At 48.1% G+C, this 21,535-nt stretch overlaps 1 protein-coding gene across 1 annotated transcript; it reads right to left on the reverse strand.

Annotated features, from left to right (window-relative positions):
* Positions 1 to 1,103: 1,103 nt before the first annotated feature.
* On the reverse strand, positions 1,104 to 9,827 carry LOC149356654 (uncharacterized). Its single transcript, XM_089584276.1, has 4 exons — positions 8,583 to 9,827; positions 7,228 to 7,335; positions 3,862 to 3,909; positions 1,104 to 1,593 (listed from the first exon to the last, which is right to left on the reverse strand). Exons 2-4 carry the CDS (start codon positions 7,285 to 7,287, stop codon positions 1,369 to 1,371), a joined length of 333 nt encoding a protein of 110 aa, XP_089440402.1. The 5' UTR covers positions 7,288 to 7,335; positions 8,583 to 9,827; the 3' UTR covers positions 1,104 to 1,368.
* Between the last annotated feature and the right edge of the window lie 11,708 nt (positions 9,828 to 21,535).

Below are 21,535 nucleotides of genomic sequence, written 5' to 3' on the forward strand. Positions count from 1 at the left end.
TATGACGCAGTAACTCTCTCCCATATTTTGGTGGACATCCGCAGCCCCCGATTATAGGTCGCCGGTTAGAATTCCTGCCGCAAGCTACACTCCAACTTGTAAGTTCATGTTGCACGAAACGCTGAATCGTAAGACACCATCTGGAACATTCTGCGGCAAGGATTGGCATGAGATACGATTTTCTCCAACGCGTGGCGCCGAGAACTACTACTAACTACGATGCTGACGGCTTTTCGACCAAACGAGCTAAACAGCTGTCGCTTAAAACTTTTACACCAGCCGTCGGCGTTGTGGTATAGTAGTAGCTGTCGGCACGGCGCGTCGGAAAAAATGGTATCATAGCAACCGTTTGCCGCAGAATGTTCCAGATGGTGTCATACGATTCAGCGTTTTGTGCCGCTATTGTGCCATTTAACTTACTCGTTAAATGCGATAGAAACTTCCTCCGCGAATGTAAGTTTGGGGGCACAGAAGGTGAGGCCGTGAACTGGGGTGTCTTCGTGGCCGACGGCCGCCGTGTACCAACCCCCATGGTGTGGACCGGCCGCGCCCGTGTAAAACACCCCTGGTCAAGCACCATACTACTCGGAAATGGCTTCCGCTCGCGCGAAGCGGCGGCCATCATGAACATTCTTTGCCATGTCATTGGGGAGGGGGTGAACCTGCAGGACTAAGCGCCAGACCTCGGGCAGGGATACCCACTTCTCCTGTTGGGTTGTGTAATTGATGTGGAGGCGGGTCAGAAGGCGGCTGCCCGCACGGATTTTGCTTAACCACAAGTATTGATTGCTGAGATGAGCCTCGCGCAGCTCCCCATAGGTGTTCGCCATTCCCAGGCCGAGGAGACGTTGGTTGGATGTTGCACTGGGTTGTTGGATGTCCCACTTGCAGCCGCGGATCCAGCGTCCCGAGTTATTATCATCCACTCAAGGGGACCCTATTGAAAATATTGAGCGTGAATTCTGCGTGCCTATCTTTGCGTGTTTATTGCCACGCAAAATGCGACGATTGAACGAGGTCGCAGAACGCGAGACATATTTCACATAATTTGCGCAAGCTGAGCAAGCTCGCAAACGCGAGACATCTCTCACGTAAGTGCGCAAGCCGCGTAAGGCTCGTACAGCAGGAGACATCCTCGCGTAATATGCGCAAGCCGGGTGAGGCTTCCAGAATGTCCGAGAGCCAAGGGTGAGTCCCAGAATGTTCAAGAGCCGAGTCTGGCTCACAGAGCACTAGACAGTGTCTAATGGAGTTACCATCATGATGCCGATAATACCTTGCATGGCTGCAAGGCTCCTACATCACTGCTCAACACGGTACGCTAATGTACTGCATTAAGGCCTCCTCATCTGTCTGTCACTGCCTCATTCAGCATGCATGTTGTGAGATAACAAGCTTTGCAGAAACGGTGCTTCGTGGGATGGTTCTCATGTGTGTAGCATGCTTGCAAAAGGACATAGATAAGGTCACCTTAACTGGCTTTATTAATGCCACATCCCTCATGATGGGTGCCACACAGTGGCTAAACAATTTCTTCAGTTTCTCCAAGTCCAGCAGGTTGGCGTCTTGATACAGGTTCTCACTATGCAGCACCTGCAAAAAGGTAGGAGTATATGCAAAAAAATTCAGTTAATCTGTTTTCTGGAAATTCCAGAAAAGGGCACAAGTACTTCTTCCATTAATGAACTAATGATGATTTCGAAAAGTTTCAGGTTTGAAATACAGACACTGGAAAACCCGACTCAAGCACGCAGACTGCTCAGCATCAAACCTGCACAAAATCTAATAACCGTGTCACACAGGCATTTTGAAGGCTTTCAAATGGCTATTAACTCAGTGGCACTTGAATACAGCTAAATGGGCATTTCCAATAGCCACTGAGTCCCTAGAACAGTGTGGACATCTATTAAGATTTTGAAGGCTTTTCAGTGGTAGAAATTTGCACTCAGACATGGAGCACTCGCAACTATACACGAAGGAATAAAATCAAAGCAATTTAATGGCTCAAAGAATACTCAACATGAAATGTACAACTTATTTCACTAAAAAAAAGAAGGCTAGCCACAAAACACTGCAGCAAGCATATTATCACTGTTGCCAATAGCACAAAAACAATGAATACCACCTTTTCAAAACTGTGTGAGCGCTACAACAGCTTCCCAGCAAAATTATCAACTGTGACAGTGGCGCCACAGCAGCTTGGTGCCAGATGATGAAATATCTCTACGGCGATCAAGTATTCTGTGTAGCAGTGGCATAACTCCCGAGTTGAAGTGCAAATCTCGAAGCTCAATCTCCCACCTCAACTGTTATCTTTAAATACATATTTAAATTCATTGGAGCGTGCTGCAGAAGTAGGTGGTCAGATCATTCGAGAGGATACCTGCAAGCTATCTCAGGAGACGAAAGATCTGATGAAGAAACGCCAAAGCATGAGGACGTCTAACTTCAGAGATAGAATAGAACTAGGAGATCTATCGAAGTTATTTATAAGTGCAAGGTAGCCAACATAAGAAAGTTTAACATGGAGAAAACCTAGCATGCTCTAAAGCATGGAGGTAGCCTAAAATCAGTGAAGAGAAAACTAATCACAGGTAAAAACCAGATGTATGCGCTAAAAGACAAAGAGGGCAATGTCATAAGCAATATGGATAAGATAGTTAAAGTAGCCGAAGAGTTCTGCACAAATCTCCACAGTAGTGAATGTAATCAGAATGTTACGGAGAGAGGCAGTAGAGCATAGCAATGGGACATCCCGCCAGTAACGAGGGAGGAAGTAAAGAAAGCCTCAGGAGCAATGCAAAGGGGCAAAGCAGCTGGTGAGGATCAGGTAACAGCAGATTTGTTGAAGGACGGAGGAGAGATTGTGCTAGAGAAACTAGCCACCCTGTACACGCTTGCCTCGTGACCACGAGCGTATCAGGAGCTTGGAAGAATGCGAACATTATTTTAATTCATAAGAAAGAAAATGTCAAGGACTTGAAGATTTACAGACCGATCAGCTTACTATCGATTGCCTACAAGGTATTTACTAAGGTAATCACTAATAGAGTCAGGACAACCTTCGAATTCAATCATCCAAATGATCAGGCAGGCTTTCGTAAAGGATACTCAACAAGAGACCACATTCATGCAATCAATCAGGTGATAGAGAAATGGGCAGAATATAACCAACCCCAATATATAGCCTTCATTGACTACCAGACAGCAATTGACTCGGTGGAACCACAGCTGCCATGCAGGCATTGTGGAATCAGGGTGTAGAAGAGTGTTATGTGAAAATATTGGAAGATATTTATAACGACTGCACAGCTACCATAGTTCTCCATAAGGTCAGCAATAAAATTCCTCTATATTCCGAGTTTTCTAACACCACCATCATTTTTTGGCACCGTGACCATATCATACAAGAATGTGAGACCTACTGCATACCTAAAGAAAATATGTGTGTAAGCCAAGCATCAGCCGTTGTATGCAATAAGAAGTCTAAGTGAAAAAGATTCGATGTAAATTAGAGAAAGCCTTGCCATTTTTGTACTTCTGCTTCTATGACTGCTTGCTGGATTTTTTTCTTTAGTTGGAAGCATTCTTCCATCCCTTATCTCTATACACTATTCCTCTGCCAAATGATTGAGTAACCCAAATAGCAATTCCTAAGTAGGGAGGGGGCCTTCCACAGTGACCACACAGGGGCCTTCAAGTTCTTGCAGCAATCAAAACATCCCTTTGTAACACTGGCCTTGAATGCACCACTATACTTTTGTGGCAGGCCAAATACTTATACAATTTATGTTTTAAAACCACACAGAAATCCACAACTGCCATTATGAAAACAACCTAGGAATGTAACCATAAGCGTACCTGGCCAGCATGATCAGCATGGAAAGGCGCCCAGCTTGTGTGCAGCTCCTAAAATGAAAGCAAATTCACATGATTAATTGCAATTTCCACAGAGACATTCTTGAAAAATCATGTTTTTGCACCACTCAGCCTCAAGCCTGCCTTCCTGCTCCTGCAGCAATGACGCAAATCTGAGCACAGCTTGGGGTGAGCTGGTGGTATCACATTACGCACCTGACACTACATGCATCAATCCACTTGTATGATTGAATTTCAGAATGGCGAAAAAGACACACACACAGGAAAAAATGGTGGGTGGATGAGATTAAGAAGTTTGTGGGGATACAGTGGCCGCAAGTGGCAAAGGACAGGGTTAATTGGAGAGACATGGGAGAGGCCTTTGCCCTACAGTGGGTGTAGTCAGGCTGCTGCTGCTGCTGCTGCTGCTGATGATGATGATCACAGCCTGAGCACACCTACAAAGTAAAACTGTGATCTCGACCCAGCAGCACTTTACTGTGTTGAAAGAGAACAGGTACAATTGAATTACTGCATTACCTTGTTATTATAATTAAAAAGTACAGGGCTCTAAGGACTTCCTAATTTACATCGAAACGAATGGGTTACAGTGAACTTTCACGGATTACACTAACAGGCACTGAAAATCCAACACAGCTGCCCAAGAGAATATAGGCAGCCGCGCTAGCCTTCTTTTGCGCTATGCTACCTGATACCAGATTAAAATTCCAGAGCAATTTACTCATACTCTAGCACTGGGATACGTTATGCCCCAGACTGATGCAGCTGTCTTACTAAAGGCAGAGAAGCTTTCAGTGTGGGTCATGTGTGCTGTGGCGTGAACACATGCACAGCATCGCCTGCTACCATTCAAGTCCTCTGTGTACACAAATGCAGGTGCAATAGAAAACCCACATCACAAATTTGGCTAGTCTGGTCGGCCAAGCATGGGCCAGCTGATAGCACGAAGCAGCAGGTGCGACACATACCATCATCATCAGCCTGACTAGGCCCACTGCAGGGCAAAGGACTCACCCATGTCTCCACATTAACCCTGTCCTTTGCTAGGTGTGGCCACCATATCCCCGCAAACTTCTTAATCTCATCCGCCCATCTAACTTTCTGCCGCCCCCTGCTACGCTTGGCTTCTCTTGGAATCCACTCCATTACCCTTAAGGACCAGCGGTTATGTTGTCTTCCCATTACAAGCCCCGCCCAGGCCCGTTTCTTCCTCTTAATTTCAAGTAGCATGTTATTAACCCGCGTTTGTTCCCTCACCCACTCCGCCCCCTTTTGGTCTCTTAATGTTAGACTTATCATTTTTCTTTCCATAGCTCACTTTGCTGTCCTTATCGTTTGGCACGTGTTTTTTTCTTTGTAATAAGGCATAAAGTATTATACACGGATTACCACATGGCATCCTCCTATGACCGCTAAATAATTTATAATCAAATTTCTTTCTCCTGCTGTATTTGTTTCGGTTTCAACAGCTGAATGATGGCTGTGACGTCAAAGCGAGGTTATTGGTCACGTGAGGCATGAAAAACTGCAATACAATTGGTACTTCTGGCTCTTAAGGAATGCTGGCGTCAGCGCTGTAGCGAATTAAAATGACGAAGCAGCGATTATAAGTGCAGTTTTCCCACGCCTCACATGACCTATAACCTCTCTTTGATGTCATAGCCATAGTCAAATTGTTCACCGAAACAGGATGGCAGAAAAAGTTGATTATAAATTATTTAGCGGTCTCACGCGAATACCAGGTGGTGATTCATGCATAGTAGTGTCTTCCGCACCATTATAGAGAAGAAAACATGCCACCAAGATTAGGTGTCTATACTCTTTTAAGCTGAACTCTCTTCATTAGCCTCCAAGTTTCTGTCCCAAAAGTGAGAAACATGCAGGCTAAAGAAAAGATTTCAGCTTAAGTACCAAAGTGGCTCTAATTACACGATGAAGCAGAAAAACTCTCGACACTTGAACAGAGAACAAATAGGAATTCCAACAAAATTTTAGATTCTTGTAAGGCTATCAAGCATTTCTGAATATTGTAAACTGCACTTTCACACATACAGTACGCATGTATGCCAAGCTCACATTCAGTAGCTCTGTTTACCGGCTGTAATTATCACGGTCTGAGCTCAGTTACAGATTTAAAACCAGCCAAAGATGCAACACAGGAAAAGAGAAGAAAACAGGTTGGACTATCAATTGAATTTTTTGTGAAGGAAAAGAAGGCTCGCATGAAGATGCGCCACACATGACCCACACCAGCGAAAGGCAGGACAACAAATAACTGTCACTGATATACAAGCACGTCATCTAAAAGAGAAAATTCTTTCCGTTGAAGATTGACTAATGGCTTCGCTACTCATACAGCCGTTGCCTTGGAGATATGCATCAAATACCTTACAGATTTGTTTACCACTTCTATACACCACTGAAGTGTCACAGAAATCAGGCGTACACACTGATGGGTCATCTTATGATTTACACTCACGACATTGGCACTGTAGTGCCAGATTAGAAGCTGCCTTCCCCCTAACAAGTTAGTGCTCACTCAGGAACACATTAAAGACACCTGCACGTATCCCTGAAGTAGTTTCTTGCACAAGCTAGCGGAATGTGATAAACCACTTCCTGCAAGTCCTGAACCTAGTTTTATGGGATACCATACTGCTATCCCGGTTTTAACAGCAGCGCAAAGGCCATCAACACAATGATTGGCGCAAAAATTACATTTAAAAATTTTCCCGCCACTCGATTTGAACTCATGAAGTCTACACAAAGGACTCCATGATAACCGTTCTGAGGTGAATGGCAGTTCAGCCTAGCCTCTGGAATCTGTGCCAAAAAAAAACCGGAGTCAGCGCATCGCAATTTACTTCCGAAATCAGCCGGTGCTGATGAAAATTGTATGTTTTGCTTTCTCTGGCTTATAAAGCTCCACTTTCAGAAAAAGTGTCGTCTTTGTGGTTAGGATTCGGAACTTCATCATCACAGGTCAACTTCAGCTTGCCATCAGTGTCCCTTTAATGCCTCAAAGTTGAACAATAGCTCCATTCATAGAGGAGGGCTGTGCATAAATTTCGACCACCAAAGATTCTTTAACATGCACTGACATTGCATAACACACGAGCAAATATGCATTTCGCCTTGTCGAAACGAAGCCACCACAATTCAATCCCGCGTCTTTGGGCTCAGTAGCCGAACACCAATGCAGTAGGCCACAGCAGCAGGTGAAAAACAAAAGAGAGCCCTTAATAGGCAACCTAACTTGCGAAAATCAACATAACGAGGGGTCACACAAGTAGCAGTGGACTAGGAAAATAAAAGCTACTTGTGTCGGAAGATGTCTTCAGTGCTTACCTCAAAAGCCTGCTTGCTTGCTGGGCATCCTAGCACCAAGTGAAAGGCTGGCACAGCCATACTGGAGAGCTTGGAAGAGGCATTGCTGGTAAAGCTATGTGGAGATTGCTGCAATGTAAAAAGACACATTTAACAGCAGCACAGTGCAAAAAATGGACTAGAATCAAGCATGTAAGGCAAAGTGCAAGGCACAAAAAGGAGCCGGTCGCAGAATGGAACACAACTGTTTAACCACATTTCGAAGTGGGCCAGGCAACAAGAAATTCATAACCACGGCAGTCATTCACAAGCTAGCCTCAGACGAGACATCACTTGCATATCGATATCCAGCATCGTTTCTACAATACATGCCACCATTCAAAAGAACAGACCACAGCAGAACAATATTTTCAGTAGAAGGCTGGTTTGCTTCAATTTCTGCATGCGTCCCTCAATTTGAAATCTGGCATGATTAGCACTGATTTCACATTCTCACAGGTATGATGAATTAATAGTGCCAATTGCAGAAAAACCACACTTTTTCCTTTAACATCAAATAAGGTATTGGAGAGGTACCTCAGCATATTTAAGTCAAAGTCAGATTTATTTGCGCCATTGGTTATAATCATGAAACAATCAAGTTTATTCTTCGTACCTATTAAAGGCTCAATTACCCTTAAATTTCACTGCAACTTCGGGATTTAGGGCAAATGGAGCTAGGGCACCTGTGTGCATTTTGCAGTTGTTTGTACCATTTCAGCTCCGAGCCAAAGTATGAAAAAGCGAATGCCAAAATAGAGGCGGAAAACTTCAGAGCAATTTGTTTTTATCTCACCGTTCTGCTATTCAAGGCTCGACTATAAGTACGAACGCAGCTGGATCATATGCAGCTTCGTACCTTAAATACACAATTTATAAAAGTACAAGTGAAATACAAGTGAAAGAGGAGGAAGCTCAATCCTAACGCATACAGCTGAATCGCAGTCTACGTAGTTAAAACTGCTCGAGCGCTGTTACTTCAATTACAGCGTAACATGCGGCGAGAATGTAAAGCCCGGGCCGAAGATCTATTGGTGGGCACATATTCCATTCTCGGCGAGAGATGAATGGCAGTACGGCGGCAGTACGGCGCCGATATCGTGCACCCCGCGATCGGATCAGCTGTGCATATTTGCATGGCATACTGACCATGACCGTGTGACCACTGACACTACACGCGCATTCATGCCCGTGTGCCGCCAGCAAACAACCTTTCAGCGCTGCGTGCTGCCGCGATAGGCACTGCGTCTTCGCGTCTCTGTACTAGCTGTGTTGACGTGGCCAGTTGTGCGCAAAGGCTTTGAAATAATGAACAGGTTCGAAGAAAATTAACTTACCCCCAAGATGCGAGATGTCACCCGGGTAGTGGTCTCCCACCAGCTGCTGCGCCATGGAGGAAATGAGCCCCACCGTCAGCATAGCGTTTCCAGTGAAGGCGCGCAAAGGACGACGCGCTATCCGTCGAGCCCGCTGACGCTATCCGTCGAGCCCGCTGAGCCCGCTATAAACACAGGTTTACTCAGCACCTTACCACGTTTTCGTACATCGCACCAGCGAATTTCACTGCTGTCGGCACATCACATATCGGAAGAGTGACAAATGCTCATTCCAGCGATGGTTCATGCCCTCGACACCACAAAGGACCACGACAAACGTAGTAACGCTGACCGCCATGCTGTCCCTCCCCAGACGCTGCGTTCGTTGGCTAGCGCTTCGGCCAGTTCCGGCTTCCTTCGGCCCGTTTAGAAAGGCATCGCCTCCAGGCATTCCTCCAGGTCGTCTCTTTCGGGCTCTATGCTTTTGGGCAGTGCGATAGCAAAGGACTAAAACCAAATGAAACTTTCGTTACAAAAATAATTAAGTTCTTGTGCACATATTAGCATTAAAAACTTGAGAAATTTGTGACGCATGGACGCATTAATATGCGTGTCGGTACATTCGTGCGTGCGTGCGTGCGTGCGTGCGTGCGTGCGTGCGTGAGTGGGCATGGTCTAGCGCGTCAAATCCAAAGCCTATCCGACATGCTGCATGGTTTCTGAGATCACCGCCGTGAGCTTCGCTTGTTTTCTTGTGCTGCTGCTGGGCGGTCTTGCGCGCCGCTGTTACTGTGCTGGAATCGCAAAAGAAGAAGGATTACCGGTGTGTGCTGCCGGTGGGCGCGCTCTCATCCAAGAGTGGTAGCAGCTCCCAATTAAGCGATCCGTCGGGGCATATGTGTTATGGATGTCTGGTCGACAACGATAATGAGGTCAGCAGTGCGGTGCCGTCGTTTGATGAGTCGAACCTTTCGGCCTATTGCACTGCTAACTTCGTTGCAAAAATGCCTGGCTCATAAGCAGCGACAGTGGCCATTGTTTCTGTGGTGTGTTTCGATTACAAGACGGCGCCCTTCTACAGTGTGGCTTCCTTGGAAACTTATTCGGCGGTGTGCCTGCAACGCCTATCGCTGTCAGCTCAAACTGACCGCCTGCGAGCGCTGCCTTCTTTTGCGATGTGAACGGTGACGGGACACTTACTGCCTGTGGCCGGAGCTTATAGCAAAAGCGAAGAGTGTTTTGTGTGAAGGTTTGACGAAGTGCGTGTGTCAGTCTGGACCCTTAGCAAGTCATACGAGGTGCGACATGCAAAAGTGGTCCACCAGTCGCTTCAGCAGAAAGGAGTGCGGATGTTTTTTACGTTACTTCAATCGAGAACTGCCCATGCAAATATTTCAACTCGTCTCTTGCCTAAACAGCATAGTAAAGAAGCTAAAGCAACAAAACTGCTGTTTCCATGCTGTATATTGATTCCGCACTCGTGCTAGAGGTGGGAAATATGTAGCAGTTATTGGCGGAGTTACAGCCTATGAAGCACGTGCTGCTTCATGTAATTGCAGGTTAGGATATGCGCCTTACATGGTATTGACTTTGTAACCAGACATAGCCATCTGTCAACTAAAAGAAATGTTCTTGCTATAGGATTCTGCAGCATTATGTATGCTTCTGGACACTGAATACCGGGTGCGTCACCTCTCTTGAAAGCACTCAGATTTGTGTACTTATCAGTACGTTTGAGATGAGAAAATTTTATCAGCTTCTTTTCTTTATTTTATAATTAGCTACACAGCATGTCGCAAAAAAAATGTTTTAAGGAAAAGTATTTCAGTTTAGAGTAGAACAGTTCAACAAAGTTGTTTTGGGCATTCTGGTAACTTCAAGATGGTATCTGATGGTTGCATACAGACGCACAAGTCAAACCTCAAAGGGCATCAAACTTAACAGTACCCCTGAGCTTATCCTTTCGTGCTTTTTATGTGTGTGTAGATCACCTGGGGAAGTTCAGTATTGGATGTTGGATTTCATAGTTCTGCTACAACTTTTATCTTCCTTTCTACACATGAAACATGACTGAACTTGATTACATTCCCCAAGCAAATACCTGACGCCTTACAAGCGTTCCTTACTGTGCACAGTTGTCCCAGTGCATTATATCCACTCATGTGCAGCACACTGTTGTGTTGCTCTTGGTCTCCGAATGTGCTCTCAGCAATATGATGGAATCATAGGCCATCCAGATGGTCTTTGTGGTAGTGCAAATTTCAAAACAGATTGAAGAAGAATGAAGAGTGTGATACTTCGTCATGCATCATGCAATGCTGGTGCTAATCAGGCAACATGTGTGGTATATATACTTCGCACATTTGAGATTCATTGGATTTGTTCTGGAGCCATACTGGGAATTAATTAATCGATCTGTGATTTGTCACTGAAATTGAAAGAGGGCACTAATTTCTGAACTTTTGACACCAACTGTGAATTCAAAACTGTCTTTTCGTGTAGGCTTACATGGCCTTTTTATGTGTATGTAAATTTATGCTAATGACTTTGGAAATTGCTTTGGAAATGGTTTTGGAAATTGCCTCGTAACATTCCTGTTACAGCTCACAATTCGCTTTCTGCACGTCATGTTTGATTGAACCTGATTATATCCCCAAGCTTGTTTGTTGCACCTAACAAACACTGTTGCCCTTTCAGAGTTATTCCATTGATTGACTCCTTTCGAGTGCAAGCAACAAATGGTTGTGTTGCTTCTGATTTCGAAATATGGCTGTCTGCATGACGGGCAACAACATAAGTGCTCTGGATGGCTTTCATCATGCATCTATAAGATATCTGTAACTTTCAGAATTGGTTAAAGGAAGAACTGAAGGATGCTGTAAGAGTCATTAGCAGCTTGTTTTTTACATTATTTTACAATGAACTTGCAATGTTGACAAGTTCTTGCTCAGTGTGCATGTTGTCATGTACAGGTCCCTGCAGTATCGAAGGGAACCATTTTGCACTAAAAGATAATTTTTTGGTTATTTGTTTGCTGAAGTTGAAAATGATTAATGGGTACTTACGCCAAGACGAAAATTATAAAACAGCAAAACGTGAGCTTATTGCTCATTATTGAGAAGTAATCATTAACTGAATGCTCGAACTTTGTTTGCTTTCACCCTAAATGGGCCTTTACAGTCTCGACAAGTTGCTACTAAGCAAGCAAACGCACACATGGCCACACGCAGCCTCACTGAGCTTGCTCAGTATGCACATAAGCACGCACAGCTTCGGCAAGCCCCTCTCAGCACGCAGATGTCCACGTACAGAGAGTTCTCCACGAGAGTCCACGATTTTTTACATGCAAAGAGTGTGCGTGAACGTCTATCAGCTCACAGTACGCGCATATGTACACACAGGACGCACAGAATGCGTACAGGTAACGCACAATTTCTGCGCATTCGTGTGCAAAATGAACGTGATCGTACAAAAATCACTGTTCTCGTGCAAACTCACGCAGAGTTTTTTCAATAGGGGAGCTTGCAGCAATTTTGAACCAAGACAAATTACATATCGTGCCTTCCAAACTTTACATAGATGTGAGTACTGGGATTTCCCAACCTGGCGCACCATGCTCTGGGCCCCAGCACATGCGGGGATAGAGGAAAATAAGGTAGCGAACGCAACCGCCCGCGCACTTAACCACCGGGAATCGCCTGTCCCGCTGCCTGATCCGGCTTCTGATTTCAATCCAACTATTACTTTCGGGAGATCTCTCTCCTGTATCAAACCGCTCACGGAGGATACCCACCCCCCTGTAAAAGCCTCAAGAAGGCGGAGAAGCATTGGCTTCTTCGCCTCTACACCAACACGGCACTGTGCCCGGCAGTGCTTAAACATTTCAATCCGACCTTTTCGGGCGAGTGTCCACACTGTGGGGAAGTGTTTCACACGTATCACATGGTGTGGACATGCCCTGCCAATCCTGCTTTCCCACCCCACCCGAGAAGAATGGGAGGCGGCCCTGCTAGGCTGCTCAACTCTCCAGGATCAACGATCCCTGGTGACAAGAGCCCGGGCCGCCGCGGAGGCCACAGGGGTTTCGGACTAGGGATCCCTCCCAGTGATTGTGAGGGCCGGGTCATTCAAGAGCGGTCCAGGCCGTACCTCTTTTGTAAATAGTATCAATAAATGTTTTTCACCATCCCCATCTACTCGTTAAGGCAGAGCCTAGCTTTTGGCAGGCAATCGAACCGGGGGACTATAATCGGGGGCTGCAGGTGTCCACGTAGGTACGTATATGAGAGTTACTGCGTCAATTCCTTTCCTCAAATTGAATTTTATATTTTCTTCATTGCAGCACCTCTTTCCTTCATTCTTCTTTCACTCACACCTTCCTTCCTTCCCTTACGATGCGTTTCGCGTGTACGAGATGGGAGACAATTACTGCGCTATATCCTTTCCTCAAAAATGCGTTCCGTTCAAAGCTGTTTTTAACGGGCAACGCGTCGCGCCGACCGGGCGATGGCGTTTTGTGGACTCCCTGGCAGCGCTGCAACACCCTGTCGCGCTCCACTCCTAAAGGAGAAGGAGAGCTCTATTGATATTTTTTTATAGCAATATCCGATAATTCGGCATTTCATGGCTTTGCTGCCGCTTGGCCGGTAGCGCAAGATGAATTTATTTATAAGGAATTTGGATTCAAAGTTGAAAAAGTGTTTCCCGCCGCTCTGATTCAAACTCGGGACTCTCTGATGACGACATCGGACAAAGTGACGTGAAACATGACTTGCACATAACGTAACGCACACTCCATGATTTGTGGCGGCTAGCGGTGCGGTCTAGCAGCAGCCGCAAAGCTACCGCCGGCCGCACGTTGAAGGCATCTATCGGCTATTGCGGCCGTCGCTACCGTCACTTCGTTTGCCTTTACGCCGGCGTTCTGCCAACGTTACGATGGACCCCGTTCCCGAACTCGACAACGAAGTTCTCGCAAATAACTCCGGCCCGCACTTCAGCGACCTCAGCCCCACAGAGCGTGCGGTGCTTTTGAGGGCTGAAGCGGCTGATGTGGCCGGATATCAAGGATTTGATGTCCAAGCGCTAATGAGCGGGCATTGTCGGAAGCAAGTGCGGGAGCAGTCGTCGACGAGCCACTGATGTGAACAGTGGTCGGGACCAGGGACTTCACCGCATGGCGATGAGGTGGGCAGACTGCAGAGAGAAGTCTTCAGGAGTCGCAGCAAGCTTGTAGGTTTATTTACATTATTTTCAATATAAACAGACAGACCAAAGGTCAGAGAAGAAGCTCTTTCACACGTGACAGATCGCGGCTTAAATCCAGTTCATATTCCATAGGAACCCAGCCATGGAATCTGGTCTCTGGTAGAGCGTCCAATGGGCCTTTAGCTCCTTCTTAGGCTCCGACCTCACCACGTGACTGCGCACACGGCACAGACACACAAATTGGAAAGGAGGAACTTGGCGCCTTGCAGTGTAGTTTGCTGCGGGCCGACCAGGCCAAAAAGGTCGTTGGCTGTTGTGTGGCGATTCTGATCGTGGGAGACGCGAGTGCTGACGGCTCGCATCGGTGACCTCTTCAGGTGGGTCGAAGAGATAATGAGTCGTGACCACCCCCGCTTTCTCGGCTGCTCAGGGTGCACGCGGGCAATGGGTTGGCGCCGCCGTCGCCGCCACTGACTGTCGAGTCCGTGGCCTTAGCAGATCGGCCCTGCGCGCCTCCCGTTCTCGCGGTGTCCTCACCCTCCGCATCTGCTCGTTGACGCAGCACCGAGCCGCATTTCCCACTTGATTTTGAACTATGGGCTCGTGCTTTCGGTGAGTCACTGCACGTCGCAGTATCTAACTGCCCCGACTGCACTCTACTTCCTGCTGAGCATAACGTGCTCTCCTGAGGCTTTCTTTTCGATCCTACGACCCTAGCGTTCTGGCTCGGAACTTGATCTGCGCCACGCTCTTTGGCTAACGTAGCGTTTTTGTCCTGGGTACTACTCTTTCGATCGCAGCAATCAGCCTCCTTCCCGGAAAGTGCAAGCTCTTTAGGGCTCAACACCCCCGCTTTGAACCTTTCCTTACTCCTTGCATTAGTGCCCACACGATCCCCCGAGTCTTCGCTTGCGTATTTGCACTGTTCCTCATTCCTAGCCTCAGTGCCTACACTACCCCCCCCCCCCCCCCCCGAGCTCTTATGGCTTGTGGATCTGCACTTTTATTCATTCCTAGCCTCAGTGCACACACAATCCCCCGAGTCATGGCTTGCGGAGTTGCACTTTTTCTCACTGCTAGCATTAGTGCCTACTCTATCCACCCAGCCATGGCTTGCGGATTCACACTGTTCGCTGGCTTTTTGACCGAAATCATCGGTCCTCGCTGCTGAAGTAGCCGTTCTTTTTACGGCACCTCTGAGCAGCAGTCGTGTCTTCCGGCGACTGAGCGGAGCTCGTAAGTCGGTCTGTGACACTCTCGTGGTGTAGCTTGCCACCGTCAATTTCGCTTTCGAAATCAGCCTCTGCGGGAATCTGAAAGTATCGGAGGAGCGCGCTTTTAGCTTTCGCGTAGTTTTTCGCATCCTCGTCCGACAGGCGCGCTAGTACGTTGGCGACTTCACACGGGAGGAAAGCCAGCAGCATAATTGACCAATAACCCTGGTCTAGCTGCTCCTTTGTACAAATTCCTTCATGATTGTCAAGGCAAGTCCTGATATTATCGCCTGTCCTGAAAACACTTAGCCGATATCGCGCTGTTTGGATTCTGGTCAAGTTAAGCTCACACGTGAGTTCCCGCAGCACTCTTTCGCGTTCCTTTTCCCGCTCTTTCCGAGCTGCTTCATCCCACTCTGGCGTCTTTTGATCGAGCCGTTTCTTCTCGATCTCCCTTTCATGCTCTTCGCGCTTCCTCTTTTCCTCATCATCTCGCCTCTTTTGTTCCTGTGCCTTCTCTAATTCCTCCTGAATGTCCTGCCAACATCCGACTATCTCCTCCTCGTCTCCACCGCTTGCCTCAGTTGCCTCAATTAAGAGCGGTTTCCTACGGATCGGCTCACAATCGATGCCCAATTCCCCGCATATCAAAACGAGGTCCGGTTTGCGCAGCTTCTTCCAGTCCATGACTATTTCAGCAATGGCAAGTCTCTATACCACGTGGTCAGAGGAGCCCCGGCTGCCTCTTATACCAAGCTTCGATTACCTAGGCCAACATATTTCCAAAGTTGTATAACCTGGCAATGCTCCAAGAGAAGGACCGTGCACTTACCCATACCAGAGACAGGACGCCGCGCACACCATCCCACCGCTGCCATCTAGTTGATGTGAACGGTGGTCGGGACCAGGGACTTCACCGCATGGCGATGAGGTGGGCAGACTGCGGAGAGAAGTCTTCAGGAGAAGCTAGGAAACTTGGCGGGTTTATTTACATTATTTACAGTATAAACAGAGAGACCAAAGGTCAGGGAAGAAGCTCTTTCACACGCGACAGATCGCGGCTTAAATCCAGTTCATATTGTTATGAAGACGAAGCTGGCAGTGGTGTGAGACGGAGCGCTCGCGCTAGGCCAGCGGCCATTAAATCATGTCTTATCCATCGTTCATCGCACCTTATTCTTCGGCTGGCCGCCACGTTACATTTGGTTTGAGGTGCTGGGGTCCCTTCATCGCCATCCTGGTCACGGTGCTTCGGCGTCCTGCGCCTACCGTGGACGTCGGCCGTGTGTACCTGGTCTTCAACGCCCGGCTGTGCCCCAGCCTGCCCGACCTGAACCGACCTCGCCGCTCACCCCAGCCCCGTCCCCCGGCCGGAACACAAGGCACGACGACCCAAGACCCGACCGACCCAAGACCCGACCGATCCAAGACCCTGCCCCCACATGAGGCCACCGCCCCCCTGCCCCTGCCGTTCGGTGCGTCCAAGGACCTCGGCCGTGAGCTCCTGGCACCCGCCGGCCCGGATGCTTCGTGGACCGGGACTCATCCTTCGATCATCTCATCCACTGTGGCGTCCAGCACTTCACCACTTTGCCACTTCTTTCTAACCTGGAAGCCCATCACAGTTTCGCCGACCCTTTCATTGACGTCTTCTATTTACGATCGGGACGATCGCTCGGTGGCCCCGGGTAATGTTAAGAAGACGAAGCTGGCAGTGGCGTGGGACGGAGCGCTCGCGCTAGGCCAGGGGTCATTAAATCATGTCTTATCCATCGTTCATCGCGCCTCATTCTTCGGCTGGCCGCCACGTTACAATATTCCCTAGGAACCCAGCTAGGGAATCTGGTCGCTCGTAGAGTGTCCAATGGGCCTTTAGCTCCTTCTTAGGCTCCGCCCTCTCCACGTGACCGTGCACACCGCACAGACACACACACTGGCAAGGCGGAACTTGGCGCCTTGCAGTCTGGTTTGCTGCGGGCCGACCAGACCCAAAAGGTCGTTGGCTGCTGTGTGGCGATCCTGATCGTGGGAGATGCGAGAGCTGACGACTCACACCGGTGACCTTTTCAGGTGGGTGGAAGGGACAATCAGCCGTGACCACCCCACTTTGTCGGCTGCTCAGGGCGCACGCGGGCAATGGGCTGGCGCCGCCGTAGCCGCCACTGGGTGTCGAGTCTGTCGGTCCGCGAGAAAGCGCACTTCAGCATCCGAGGCTAAGGGGATTAGACGCCTTTGTTCACGGCTACACCGACTCCAGAAGCACCCCCATGCCAGCGTTCCTTTTGTTTTCTCCGTCAAACAGCGCCTTTGATCAGCGTAGCCCGATGGCGCCAGACCGGCTCGCCCGTCTTCGCTGGCTGGGCCCCCTATCACAACATCACCGTCACGACTGATGAGTAGAAACCGGTATGTGAATTCTGTAATAATAGCCTTCGTAGATCGTAGTGCTGCCCAGCGTCTTCGTACGTTCACTAATCGAACACGCTGAGCGGTGCGTTTCCTAACATCGAGGCTCGTGCAACAATAAATCATGATGATGTTCTCAGGCTTAATGGCACATTAGCTATAGCCATAGGCGTTTTCCTCTTCCTTCCCCAAAGAATATGACTACGAAGTGCACGAAAACAACGTTTAAAAGCTGGCAGCAGCTATGTCGCCTACCGTACCGAGGAGCTATGATAATGAATGCTCTGATTAATTTACCGGCTGAACTCTATGCTCACGGGTGAAATTAGCGTTGCTACTGGAGATAAGCGTACCAAGCGACTATACCAAGTGGACTCTAGATAATCGCTATATCACGAACTTTTGCCGCTTTTTAAGCGAGGCTTGTTTGCACTCCTTTTTATAACTTTCTTTCCTTTTTCATTATGCCTGATGGCAAACAGCTCGAATAAAAAAAACGATAAGCGTACCCATTCATCTTTTTCTTTTGCGGTTGATGAAATAACTTTATTTGCACCCGTCAAGGAATCAGAGGGCGAAAAAGACGAGTCTTGACCGCCGTCATCTTCCTCCCCTTTAAGCAGGCTGGGATCCCTTGGGATTCACCGGTGTACAGGGTCAGACGGATGACTTATTTTTGTTCTTCTTCTTTCTGGCTGGCCATTAAAGCCTCCCAGGACTCTATATTCCTGTCTGGTTCGTTGTGGCTAGTGCATGTCCACACCATGTGGATCATGTCTTCTATTTCATTACACTGTTTACACCTCGGGTCTTGGATCGCCGGATGCCATCTGCTTAGTGCGAGTGGGTTCGGAAAAACTCCCGCCTGTAACTTTCTCCATATGACCTCTTCCTTTTTGCGGAGGCCCTTGCATCCTCCAGGTAGTGTCTGTCTTCCTAATCTGTAATGGTTAACACGTACCAATATATTCTTTTGCGGTTGTTTCAGGCGCAGTTGTGGACAGTGCCAAGTTCTGTCGAACTGTGAGGAGCTCGAGTGCGCGTGCTGCCGTGAGATAGCCCGCGGCGTCACTGCTCAGCCGGAGGGCTGCGTCACGGACCACCCGGAATTCAGCCTTTTATGCCTCAACATCGCAGTGCTCCGCGTTGCTTACTTCAAGCTATGCGCACAGCGCGAAAGTATGAGGGACGATGTCTGCAAGTGAGGGTCTGTTCCCGTTTGATGCTGCGTTAGGCTACGCATACAGTACGACTTAGCATTCCAGGGCATTCATCCCCGAATGTTCTTATTTCACACTAGATCGTAGCGCAGTTATATTTTTATGCGTAAGCGTTTCATGCTAGATGCAGTACAAAAAGTTAATTTCGGGTGCACTGGACTGCGTATGAATAAATTTTGCAGCATATTGTAGACACTCCGACAGGGTTTCGATACTCTGCGAGGAAACTTTCTGACTCCACGGATACTATTTCCATCATTCACAACGACCAGATAACGTCAGCAGATTGCTGATAGGCTTTCGCAAGGATATCCCGGCCTCATCGGTTGATGTCCCGCCTCACAGCGACAATGAATACGTGTGCGCTGTCACAGTTATTGCCGGACAACAGTACACTCTGATTGGAGTATATCTTGAGCCAGGCACGCCATTTGATGCTATGAGACTTGATAACTTGATAGCAACGACGCCCTCACCGCATATTATTTGCGGAGACTTCAATGCTCATAACGAAATTTGGGGCAGCTCACATACATGTGCCCGAGGTGCCAAGCTTGCAAAACGTCTCTCCAAGCATTCAGTTAAGCCATTAAATGATGGCAGCATCACCTACCTCCGAGGCCCGACGACTACCAGCAGCATCGACGTGACATTTGTCACAAGTTCATTCGCCCACAACTTTGGCTGGTGCACTGATTTGGAGACACGCGGAAGCGACCATTACCGAATCCTCATATCGGCTTTCCATGCGCAGAGGAATCCAAAGAAATTCCTTACAAAATCTACAGACTGGGACGCATACAAGGGCGCTGTATGCAGAGGAATTACTGCGGCAACTCGCAATGAGGAATTAGCATCAACAATGGCGTATTGCCTGAGAGCGAGTACACAAATTACAACTAAAAATGACAGCCTACCTTCAAATGATGACACATTTCAAAGGCTCTGCGCTATACGCAGGCGAGCTAAAAGGAAAGCTCTGCGCACAACAAGCCTCGATGACCTACGTGCATGCCGACGGGCACAACGTCACATTCGACGCTATATGGATAAACTCAGTCGGCAAAAGTGGCGTGGCTTTTGTTCTACGCTGGATGTGCGCCAACCAGTAACCAATATTTGGCGGATAGTTAGAGGTATGCGCACGCCACCTCAACAACTCCACCCCTTCGCTGCACTCTCCCTTCACGAACAAAATATATAAGAAAAGTCTCAGAAGAATATTGCAGGCTACTGTCGGCAGGGTCAGGGCATTCGACACTCTCCGCAAATGGTCAATCAGGCATCCCAAAGGCGGCAGTGCCAGCGTTAGACCTGCCTTTCACAATGGAAGAACTATCCACAGCTATCGCGGAGACAAATAGACACACGTCTCCGGGTCATGATGAGGTGACCTATGAAGCCATTGCAAAGCTACCCCACACCTCCCGCCTTCGACTCCTGGACTATTACAATTCTTCCTGGATGACTGGTGAGGTCCCCACGGAATGGAAGCTGGCGAAAATTGTGCCTGTTTTGAAACCCTGTAAGCAGCCAACAAGCTACGCATCATTCCGGCCCATTGCCCTACTGAGCTGCGTAGGTAAGCTCATGGAGCGCATGATCTGCAAACGCATGACTTGGTTCCTAGAAAGCCGAAATGAGTTCCCCCAAGAAATGAACGGGTTCCGTCAAAACAGGTCTGCGACTGACAATATCATCTCCCTCGTCTCATCAATTGAGGAGTACCTTCATGCTGGGTACATCCCGACAGCCGTTTTCCTAGACATCAAGGCCGCCTTTGACTCTGTCTTTCACCATGCAATTCTCGCCGCCTTTGCCAGTCTTGGCCTTGGAGGAAAGCTATACAAATGGATTGGGCATTATTTGAAAGAACGGCAAATTTTTATGACCACTCCAAAGGGTCCAACACGCTTTCACGCAGTAGAGAGGGGCGTACCACAGGGAGCGGTGCTCAGCCCTCTCCTGTTCAATATTGCCCTTATACACATAAGAAGAAACCTTCCGCGAGGAGTCCGTATAACAATTTATGCTGATGATATCTGCATCTGGACCGCATCACGCTCGCGCTATATCACCCAGCAACGTCTACAGAGAGCGCTATTGCACATTTCGATGTACCTGGCTTCCAGAGGTCTTCGTCTCTCGCCAGATAAGAGTGTTGCAGTGGCGTTTACAAGAAAAACGATGACCCGATATCCGCTGCTCCTAGGCGGACGATCGCTACCATATGTACGATCTCAGCGATTCCTGGGTGTTGTAATCGACTACAATCTGTCATGGACACCTCAGATCAAAAAACTCCGCGAGAGGATCGCTGCAGCATCGCAAGTGTTTAGGTTCATGGCGGGAACAAGGTGCGGTAGCAACTGCCGATCAATGCTTCTGCTTGAAAAAGCCTACGTTGAAGGAACCTTGCGCTACTGTCTACCAGTGTTTCAAAGATTATCTACATCAAGCAATAAGTCTCTCGTTGCCGCACGGAAGAACTGCCTGCGAATATGCCTTGGCCTCCCAAAGGGTTCATCTGCATCAGGAACAGTAGCGGAGGCAGGATGTCTTCCACTAGAGGTGATTGCCGCCCAGGAAACTATGCGTACCCATCTCCGCCACGTTCTTCAAGGGAAGAAGCACTTCCTGCACCGTGTCCACCTAACTCACAGCAACTCTAGCTTTGGCCAGGCAGTGCAGCTCCTGCCCATCCCTACTATTAATCAGCCACAGAAACTACTACCTCTGGCCTTTCCTCCATGGACACTCTCTCCTCTAAAGGTGAAGAAGTTTTTCCAGTTTTTTCCAAAGAGCCGCATGCCACAGGTAGCGCTTCTGCATACTACTCTCGCCTACTTAACGGAGGAATACAGGCAGCACACCCATATCTTCACCGATGGTTCAACTACTAAAGAAACCTCTTCATGTGGCCTTT

Source organism: Amblyomma mixtum, chromosome 3 (genome assembly GCF_055824585.1).
Source record: "Amblyomma mixtum isolate Tamu chromosome 3, ASM5582458v1, whole genome shotgun sequence".
NCBI lineage: Eukaryota > Metazoa > Arthropoda > Arachnida > Ixodida > Ixodidae > Amblyomma > Amblyomma mixtum.